Genomic DNA, 11,013 nt, shown 5'->3' with positions numbered 1-11,013 from the left:
GACCTTACCCCTATCTCGCCGACTGATTACGAGCGGATTGGGGGCCCTTCAATTGGGAGAGAGGCGCCCCGTGATACGATACGGGGGCAATTGGAGGCGGCGGCGGCCCCGATTTTTTTCCCCGTGATTTTTTCGGGGCTGATTATAGGGGCGGCTCTGGTGATAGCCCTATCTAGGGTTTCGGTTGGGCGGCGAGGCGAAGGCGCTGCCGCGCTAGGGTTTCGGTGGTAGCCCTGCCTCCACGGAGGGGTGGCGTGGAGGTCGCCGGCATGCGTTGATTGGTGATAAGGGGATAGGAGCGGAGCGTTGGCAGCGGCGGCGGCGTGGCATTGCAGCCGCGGATTAGGCTGGTGGGCGCACCGATTGGATCGCTGGAGAAGGACCTCCCCTTTCCGCAGCCATTGGTGGGTAGATGGTGAGTGGTGCCCCCCATGGAGCAGGACATACCCGCCTTCAAGCCGCAATGGCTGATGCAGGGACAGGTCACGGCCACTGGTGCCGCGACCCTCTGGGCCGCAGCTTCGTCACGCAAAGGTGAATTCACCAGCCTTCCAATTTTGTGTTTGCTACTCTCAGACTGCTAGTGTTATAAATGTAATCTATCGCCGGGTGCTGCTAGCTGTGGCTTTCTATGATTGAATGTGGACATCTGTGGTGAAACGGGATGCATCTTGATTCACGCTGGAGATACATGCTTATTTAATGGGATACTTGCGTGCGGGTATTGTTTAAGAGGAGATTAGGGTTTTGTGGTGCCTTTTAGCCTGATGTGATTTTGCTTTGAAAATAGAGATTGGTTTGCTTTGAAAATAGAGATTGGTGAATTTGAATGTTGTTTCTTGGATTAATTAGATTAGATGATGGGAATATTGGCACAAATATGGGCATCATTGAAGAATTCATGTGTTATTTATCTAGTATCAAGGGTTCCTGTAGTTCGAAATGATGCTCATACGATTCAGGTGGTATCAGCTGCGGGTGTCAGCTGCAATAACAAACCATTGCGTTGTGTTCATTACATGTTTTACTGTAGTTTATACTATTTGTAAACATGGTAACATCTGGAAGGCTCGTGACACATTTTTTTTTTGGAACGAAGACGCTAGAAGCGTCCCTCTGGTTTACAAAGTAGATCAAGCCATCAACTGAGGGGTTAATGCTTTATTAATTTATTTATGACCATGCTTTATTTACTCTGTAGTATACCAATTTAACATTTATAGTTGTTGGTGGAATATGTTTCCTTGAACAGCTAAACGACAATTATTTGCAAGCGGAAAGTACCTTGCTAAAAGGGCATCACACTTAAATTGAACCATCTATACATTGTTGTACTAGGAAGCAGCACTTTTTGTTACTATGGAAGGCTGTTTGACCTACTAATGTTAACTTTCAACAAATAAATGGAATTGGCCAACATTGGCAAGAAAGATGAACTTAATATGGTGCTAAGGAGGCATTGGCCCCCCAAATAATTGGCAACCATCCTAAAATTGTTATCTTGGTGGCAGGCGAGTTTTGGCCACCATGCAGACATACCCTGCTACTTCTTTTCAATTACAGTGATTTTTCTGTGCTCTTACGAGCATACTATTTGTCTGCAAATGCCATTATGAAGAATGACTCTTACGTGGGGTGGGGGGAGGGGGAGACATTGTAGTTTCATACACCTGTGAACTATAAGTGGCATTGTTTTTCTGTGTTGCAATGCTGTCATATATTATCCTAACAAGTCTTCTCTTGGATATTCTAGTAGATTGTCAAGGTAAGGGTGGTTCATCAAGAAATCGCTCATCTGGGCACAACCGTGACCAGAGTTCTCGGCAGTCTTCATCACGGAGGAGTTCAGTCTCAAGTGGATCCCGGAGGCTTGACCGGGATGACATGGGGAAGACAAGGGGCTATGCAAATTTTGGAAGGAACAAGGATAAGGAGAGGGAGAAGGATTTTGATTCCCGTGATAGGGAGAGTAGGTCCGTTACAGCAGATCGTGATGGCTTTCAATCATTTAGCTCATGTAGACCTGAAAGGGATAGGTTAAATCGTGCTCGCTCGAAGGCAGACACATCAAGTAAGGGAGTAATTAGTCTAAATAATGGTAGTACATCTAAAAGCAATACTGTTGGCGTTGCCTTTGAGCGAGAATTCCCACAGCTTAGTTCCGAGGACAAGAATGGAAGGCAAGACATTAGCAGAGTCCCATCTCCTGGTATCACCACCCCAATTCAGAGCCTGCCTCCATTTACTCCATCTGATGGCTGGACTTCCAAGCTAGTAGGAGCTCCTCTATCAAGTGAGCCAAAGAAAAATCTTGTTGCCTCTTCTGTACCACAAGCCGCTCCTAGTAAAAAGCCTGAAGTAGCACTGAACAGTGGAACTGCATTAAGCATGGCAGAGACTGTTATGCAAGCTCCTCAGAGAACTTCGTCTGGACCTCAGGTAGGAACCATGGCATGGTGTTTATAATGTTCTCATTGATATAAATGTTGTCTCTCTGGATTCATGTTCACGTACTCTTTTGCTTGTAGCTATCAATTGATGCTCAGAAGATTGAAGAAAGAACTTTGAGACAAAACACTCTAAGACCTATGACTTCTGCAACAAGCAAATCTTCTGTGAGTTATCTTCTGCCTTTTGACCAGAAGATTTTTTCACATTTAGTACCTTTTACCTGCAAGAATGGTTGTGATTTACTTTTTGCTCTTACTTGTGGGTGTAAATCACTTCCCATATTTGCTGGCAGTTGCAGTAATAAAATAATTTATCAATATATATATATGTATGTATGTATGTATGTATGTATGTATGTATAATGTATGTATGTATGTATGTATGTATGCATGTATGTATATACGGTTAACTCTTGGTGTTGGACTAGACATTACATTTTCTGTTTCCTATGTTATGATTTAGTATAACATCATGGGCCACTTCATTTGCCTCTGATATATGCAAAATGTAGTATCGGATTTTCTGCTCTAGCATGATCACATGTTTAATTGTACCCGAACATTACTCAACTAATGGTACTCTGGGAGATGCTTTATATTTCACTGGTTGTGCAGATATGCACTAAGGCGATCTAAACATGCTTTGGAAGTGGAATATTTACACCCTTGCTATTTTGTATGTTAAGAAGCATGGGCAGAATGACTGCTATGAAGTGCATAAATAATTTGCATGTGATACCTACTTTCCTGCGCTTCATGTTTCACTCTAATGCGATTTAAAAATATATTCTGAAGTATTCCTAAGGGCTACTGTCCTGAATTAGCTTGATAGGTTGTTTTCCTTGTGTGTGTTATGAACTTTGACGGTTTGACCAATAGGTAAATACTGTGGAAGGATGCCAGATGGCACAGCTTGAAAGAAGAGGGAACCTAGTAGAGAAGGATTTATCACTACTCTTGCTTGATGATCAAAATAATCGTTCATCTTATGCAGAGATGTGTGTGTGCCTAATAACAAAATATTGATTGAAACGATGTGTAAAATGGTAACTTAAAAAGAGAAGGAAATAACTACTAAATCTAGCAGGGAAACTAATCTCCCAAATCCTATACCTATGGATTTGATTGCTGTTGCCACATCCATTGCCCTAATCGGTGTCACCATGCCCATGATGGCAGTGTGCTAGACTATGATTATCTGGATGTGACCTTGTTCTGTCCCCGAGGTGCAATGTGCCACCAGGTGTGTTCGACATATACTATAATTAAAAAGCAAGCAAAAGTTTTGCCTTGAAAAGATAAGGCTTACTCATAAAACTGATGCTAGTAAACGTTACATGGTTCTGGCAATTGTGTGTTCTGGTTGTGTTTGTCTCACCTTTTTTGAGTGTGTGATATGCATGCACCAATGTATTTTGCTTAGCTAACTTATTTCAAGATTATTCAGGTAACAAGCTCTTCCAAATCAAAAGGAACACGGATTGGAGATCTTGCTGGTACTAGTAAGGCCATACAACAATCATTAGCACTTCCCGCCAATGGTTCTGTTCGAGCTCCAGCCAAGGCCGAGCTTTCAAAGCTTACTCTTTCAGGAAGCTTTAAAATCCTCAGCCGAGAGCAAAATTGTACTGCACAGACTCCTAAAGACTCTCCAGGCAATCCTGCGAGTCCTCCAGCTCGTGTGGCTTCCATGGAACCACACAAGAAGCCTCCTCTCAGCCAAAAGCCCAAGGTTTCCACACATGATCTTCCTCTAGTGCAAGGTTCATCTTGTGGTGTTAGCAAATCAAGATTAAAGTTCTTCCAGTCGTTGCGAACCAAATCTAATGGTTCAAGTTCAGCCGTTGAGTCAGGTTGTGAGCCATCTCCATCCAGCGGAGTTGATGCGAAGCATGATTCTTGTCTTAATTCTGGAATGAAATGCATGGGGAATGGAAAGTGTTTCTGTGAAGAAGCAAATTCTTCCGAGGGATCCCAGCGGCACCATTCAGACAATGAAGAGAACAAGTCATCCTTGCAGTCTGTTGACATGGCAGCTGGGGGATCTCAGCAGCTTGTTGTAGAAAACCTGGAGTCTGACTCCTCATCCGAACTTGCTGACACAGGAGATGATGGATTCCAGGTATCCGGCTCAGACAATGCAGATGGTAGCTCCTCCTCAGCACTTGCAGATTCAGATGATGGATACAAGAACTCACAGTCTGGCAATGAGGACGCTAGTTCATCGTCAGAGGCTACTGAACCAGAAGATGAGGAGTATCCAGCTGAAGCCATATTCACTGCAGAAGATCTGGCTTTCATGATATCCCTTGGCTGGAGTAAAGATGAAAAGGTGCAACCTTTGGGTTTGGAAGAAATTGCTGACTATGTAAGTCATTTTCATTCTTAATTTCTGATGTCCTTCACACTCTAGTGACATATGCCCAATTCACCAAAACTTGAGGCCCGTAATGTTTGGACTTAATTAGTAGCCTGTAGTTACTTGTTCACATGAAAAACATTTGACGCCATTTTTTGTTATGACACCAATTGCAATCTTGTGCAGGTGAGGCGCCATAAGGGGCTGGAGCAGAGGCTTTTCTCCATGGAAGCCAACGCCGACATCAAGATAATTCTCCTTTATCTTTGCGGTCAGAGCTAAATGAAAGGTTGAAGGAGCCTAGAGTACAGAAAACAGACGCTTTAAAAGGCAGGTACTTAGGGACTATGGAAGCCACAGTTTGCAAAATGCAATGGCTAGTCACACCTTTTGATGCTGAGAACTGATAGCAAAGAGTCCTTGGCATGAGTTTTGTCTAGATTAACAAGTCGAGATTTTTTTCCCTGATGACTCTCGTCTATCAACTTGGGGAGGTGGTTCACAAGTAGTTCTGACAATTTTTGGCATGTTGGAAAAATGAGGTTAGGATTTATCATATTTTTCCCAGGAGTACCAAATGTAGGTCCCGTCCTGCTGCCCTTTGAAAAATAGGTTGCTTTTCCCCCTCGTCAGGTCTTATCTTTATTTTCGAAAAGGATAAGGTGGTATTTTCAACCATGAAAAAGGTGGATATGATTACACTCGTCTCAGAAAAAGTTTCTTTAACTCGATGTCCTCTTTTATTTCCTGTGAGATTGATTCGCTATTTGATGGCTACCTTTCTCTTGTCGATTGACTCTGAAGAAAATATTTCGTGATTGACTGCAGAAAAGTACTCCCTCTGTAAACTAATATAAGAGTAAACACACTGAGGTAGTGATCTAAATGCTCTTATTAGTGATCTAATCACTCTTATATTAGTTTACGGAGGGAATACCCTCTTTTTTTTTTGAACATGAGGGAATACCCTCTAATAATGTTAATATGTCTAAATATCCGTTGCTCTCACTGAAAAGGTTATTTCCCCTTGGATGGTACACTGCGCGTTGCTGCATTAATTTTGTCAAAAAATGCATAAAAATGGCTAAAAATTCTTTTAAAAAGTACACACATACATATGGATCTACACAGCTTGTTTGCAAAGTTTCATGGCGAAATACTTTTTTAGGTGAGCCATCTTCGCCACCATCACCGTAGCTTACCCCGGTCATAAAAACCGAAGACCGAAAACCAAGCTCGAAAAGACCAGGACCGATAGAAAAGACCAAATAAAAAACGGTCTGCACAAATAGAAAACCGAATTTGTTACGGTGTGTTTGGCCCCGCTGTTTTAAGACCGAATAGCCAGTATAGACCGAATTAGTAAAGTCCTGCATGTTTACCGAAGGCCCATCCGGCGAACCCAAGACACGGGCAAGATAGACAACTCACAGTTCATCACCAGTCACCACCGTCGAAGCTGTAGTTTGGCAGCACCTCGTCCTCTTCCACGCTGGTCGTCGGCTCGTGGCCTGCTGACCTCTTCCCGAGCTCCACCTCGCAGCTGAAGGTGAGCAAGCTACCTCATCTCTCTATGTGCATCGAACTCATTTGTGACGTTCATGTTCTGCGATGTCCAGATTTTATTCAGACGTTCATGTTTCGTGATTTACAAATTCTGTGATGTTTATGTCCTGTGATGTCTAGCTCTGTACCCCATGCAGTTTGCATACAACTGGCACTGAAAGTAACATAAATCTGAGTTATAGCAATTAATTTGGTCTGTTTGGTCAGTACCAAAGACTGAATAGTAAATACTAAAGACTGAAGGCTGAATAGTGAAGAACCGAAAAGACCCCAAAAAATCTGGTCTTCAATTATGGAAGGCCAAATTTTTAAAAACCGAAAAGACTGGACCGAACAAACCGAAAAGACCGAACACCCGGACTGAACCGTAGCACTCATCCAACTAGCCATGTAATCGTGTATCACATCCGAAAACTACTATAAGACATATCATCAATCACTCAATCAATCGTCATGATGTGTTCTTCAATGGTTCTCACGAACTGATCTCCGTGTGTGAGTAGCTCAGTAAGATTATGGGTTGAGGCATAGCCCTGCAACCCGATGCATTTGTTGGAGGGACCAATGCAAGTATTTTGATGTCTTGTATGTGTGAAATAAAATTGCATCGTAGTTGTCCCTTGTCTCATTCACGATCTTTGTCCCTGCAGGTACCCAGGATCATAGGGATCGAGCCATGGAGAGGCTACGGCTAGAGAGACCGTGAAACGCTATTCTGAACACTAGTGACATAAGTGTTTAGTACAGTAGCATGGATCTTATCTCTAGGGATACACAAGGTGTAGCCATCAAATGCCTAATGCTTTTGTTTGATTTATCTTAATTACCGAGGCAATCCCGCTTGACGGATAGAGCCATCGGTTGGACAAGTGACTCTTGATGTAGGACATGTATCGGTCAAGACGTAATTTGGACACATCCCCGCTTCGAAACGTTGCAAGCACATCTTGGTGCTGATTTTCAAAATGCAAACAACTATCATGATGATCGTGTTCGCAAATATATAGTTGTAAGAACAAGTCCTTATACCCATTCCTATTTCTATTTATAAGTGTGTCAACTGTGCAACTTGATTTGATCCAATCCAAAAAACTAAAACTTAATTCTCTCACAAAGCTTGTTAGAAACCCTCGTCTTCAAGGTGCACTTCATCTCGTGGGTTCCATAACTCAGGGTCGTCTCTGGGAAAAAAAGGTGAGGATCCTTTCTTCTCCTTTATCTAATCTCTAAAGGGAGTCATTAGATGCTCCTAGGGAAGAGGTGTCACACCCTCGATGCGACTATATCTCCCACGTGTCGAGGCACGACTTAGAGGCATAATCGCATTGAAGGTATATGTCGCAAGTTAGGCAATCTTCACAACATCCCATGTAATATAAATAATAAAGGGGAGATAACATAGTTGGCTTACACTCGCCACGTCAATCAAGTACATAAGTAACATTACAACACCCAAACACTCATGGCCCGACTATGACGCCAAAATAAAAGAGAACCCAACATGCGACACAGTCCCGATCACCCCCAACTGGGCACCACTACTGATCATCGGGAAAGGAAACATAGTAACGTTGAGAGTCTTCGTCGAGCTCCCACTTGAGCTCAAGCGCGTCTCCTGGAGCGGAATCATCAGGCCCTGCATCTGGTGTAATAGTAATCTGTGAGCCACAGGGACTCAGCAGTCTCGCACCCTCGCGATCAAGACTATTTAAGCTTATAGGTAAGGCAAGGTAAATATGAGTGGAGCTGTAGCAAGCGACTAGCAAGTATGGTGGCTAACTTATTCGCAAAAGAGAGCGAGAAGAGGAGGCAAAGCGCGAGCGAGAAACTAGAGAACAACCTGCGCAAACATTACTCCAACACCGTGTCCACTTCCCGGACTCCGCCGAGAAGAGGCCATCACAGTAACACACTCAGTTGATTCATTTTAATTAAGTTAAGGTTCAAGTTATCTACAACCGGACATTAACAAATTCCCATCCGCCCATAACCGCGGGCACGGCTTTCGAAAGTTCAAATCCCTGCAGGGGAGTCCCAACTTAGCCAATGACAAGCTCTCACGATCAACGAAGGAATAGACCTCCTCCCAAGACGTTCCGATCAGACTCGGTATCTCGGTTCTTCAAGACACTTCGACAGGTTAAAACAAGACCAACAACACCGCCCGAATGTGCCGACAAATCCCGATAGGAGCTGCACATATCTCTTTCTCAGGGCACACTCAGATAAGCAATCCGTACAACTAAAACCAGCCCTCGAGTTTCCCCAAGGTGGCGCTGCAAGGGGCTCTGGGTTGGACCAACACTCAGAGGAGCACTGGCCCCGGGGGGTTAAAATAATGATGACCCTTGAGTCTGCAGAACCCAAGGGAAAGAAAAGGCTAGGTGGCAAATGGTAAAACCAAGGTTGGGCATTGCTGGAAAAAGCTTTAATCAAGGCGAACTATCAAGGGGTTCCCATTATAACCCAACTGCGTAAGGAATGCAAAATCCGGGAACATAACACCGATATGACGGAAACTAGGGCGGCAAGAGTGGAACAAAACACTAGGCGAGAGGCCGAGCCTTCCACCCTTTACCAAGTATATAGATGCATTAAGATAACATAGCAATATAATGATATCCCAACAAGTAAATAAATGTTCCAACAAGGAATGGCCTTCAATCTTCACCTGCAACTAGCAACGCTATAAGAGGGGCTGAGCAAAGCGGTAACATAGCCAAACAACGGTTTGGTAGGACATGGTGGGTTAGAGGTTTGACATGGCAATTTGGGAGGCTTGAAAGCAAGTGGTAGGCATCGTAGTATTGGCATAGCAAAAGAGCGAGCAAACTAGCATAGCAAAGATAGTAGTGATTTCGAGGGTATGATCATCTTGCCTGCACAGTTGTCAGAGTTGACTGGATCCTCGAAAGAAAACTCAACGGGCTCCTCGTTAGCGAACTCGTCTCCCGGCTCTACCCAAACAAGACAAACAAGCAACAAGGACACAATCAACCACGTGCAAGGATCAAACAAGATGATGCAAAGATGATATGCTATGCGGGATGCGATGCGGGATGCAAAATGCAAGATATGACAGGAAATGCAAGAACCTGGCCTCAAATTGGGAATCCAAGTGTGCCACTGGAAATATGAGATGAAATCGCTTGAAAACGATATAAAGAACGCCGGAATCGGAGTTACGGTTTGGAAATGGCAAGCGATTCAAATATGGCCACGTTCTGCGATTTACAGCAAGTAGCCATCTAAATGCAATGAGATGAACATGCTACAGCACTCAAACATGACAACAAAATACATGGAAGGGAGGCATTCAAGATGCTTAACAAAAGTCTAGCACTGAGCTACGGCCAATTCATCCATTAACAGGTTCAAACAAGCATGGCAAAAATGCATATGGCAAACAGATCTCAGACTTAGTGAAATTAACACTTGTCTGGAATTTCAGATCAGGTAGCACTCTTCGGAGCAACAAAACTACATGCTACAGGACCTGAACATGGCAAAGTAAAGCATGGCATGGAGCTACTCAAAGAGCTTAACAAAAGTCCCTTAGTGACCTTGAGCCAAAAGGGATCAGAAAATACAATTACAAGCACGTGAACATAGCAAAAACATAACCAGATCATAGACTTAGTGAAAACTGACACATGCTGAAACATAACTCAAGTAGGCATGTTTACAAGCTCGATGCACTCACTACGGTGCAAGTCATGACAAGATAAGCATACATCTATCAAGAACACACAAAATCCAAGCTAGACATGGCAACAACAATAGCATAGTATGCACGGATCAACTACAACATCATCGGCAAAATTAAAAACAAGTTGACAATCTGCCCAGATTCACAAAGTAGCAAAAGTAGAGCTCGATTGACTCAAGCTAGGATGCACCATAATTGCAAACAAAGACATGGATGGATATAGCACTACAATATTAACAAAACATCCTTACTGATTATCCTCAAAAGAGGCACGGATCACTAGGAAACAACATGAACATATGGCATCATGAGATAAACAGGTCAAGGACTTAGTGGAATTGCTAAGTCCCTGAAAACAGAATTACCAAGTGCACCACTTTGCAAGCTTGTGCTAGTCACCACACACGTCACAAAAATACATGGGTTGCACCTCTGAAAAGATGACAAAACCCTTAACAAAACATATGTAGAACATCAGGGCATATCATGCACACAATAATCATGACAAAAATGACAAAAAGCTAAATGGAGCAGCAGATCTGACAATTAACTCAAGTAGCCCTCTTCTAACAGCATTTCGGGCATCAAGATGAACCCAAATGAAAATGATGCAATGGAATGAAATGATGTACTCTCCGAGATGAACATTTTGATATGTTATATGCATGAATCGGAGCTACGGATGCAAAGTTACACGGCCATGAACAGGAGCACTTGGGCTAGGAAAATCCGGGGACTTAGTGAAAAAAATCAACCTCTCTCAGATCTAGGGTTTACTGTTCATGGCACGCGAATCGAGGTCTGCCGGAATCTTCGCTGGAGTAGAGCTCGAGGGCGTCGGAGCAGAGGACGAGGAGGAGGTCGGCGGGCGAGGCGGCGGCTGGAGCGAGGAGGCGCGGCGAGCGGCGGGGTCGGCGAGGAGGGAGTCG

The 11,013-nt window shown here is 43.6% G+C and overlaps 1 protein-coding gene across 3 annotated transcripts; it reads left to right on the top strand.

The window, feature by feature from the left end:
* LOC123127537 (uncharacterized) lies at positions 1-5,535 on the top strand. 3 transcript variants are annotated; one of them, XM_044547268.1, is made up of 5 exons: positions 1-534; positions 1,757-2,439; positions 2,529-2,615; positions 3,889-4,818; positions 4,996-5,535. In XM_044547268.1, exons 1-5 carry the CDS (start codon positions 432-434, stop codon positions 5,089-5,091), a joined length of 1,899 nt encoding a protein of 632 aa, XP_044403203.1. In that variant the 5' UTR covers positions 1-431; the 3' UTR covers positions 5,092-5,535. The 3 variants fall into 3 exon arrangements, with proteins under 3 accessions (XP_044403203.1, XP_044403204.1, XP_044403202.1); XM_044547269.1 differs by having other exon boundaries at positions 1,754-2,439; positions 3,898-4,818; XM_044547267.1 differs by having other exon boundaries at positions 1,754-2,439.
* Positions 5,536-11,013: the final 5,478 nt, after the last annotated feature.

This window comes from Triticum aestivum, chromosome 6A, assembly GCF_018294505.1.
Source record: "Triticum aestivum cultivar Chinese Spring chromosome 6A, IWGSC CS RefSeq v2.1, whole genome shotgun sequence".
NCBI lineage: Eukaryota > Viridiplantae > Streptophyta > Magnoliopsida > Poales > Poaceae > Triticum > Triticum aestivum.
This window is presented reverse-complemented; position numbering and strand designations above follow the sequence as displayed.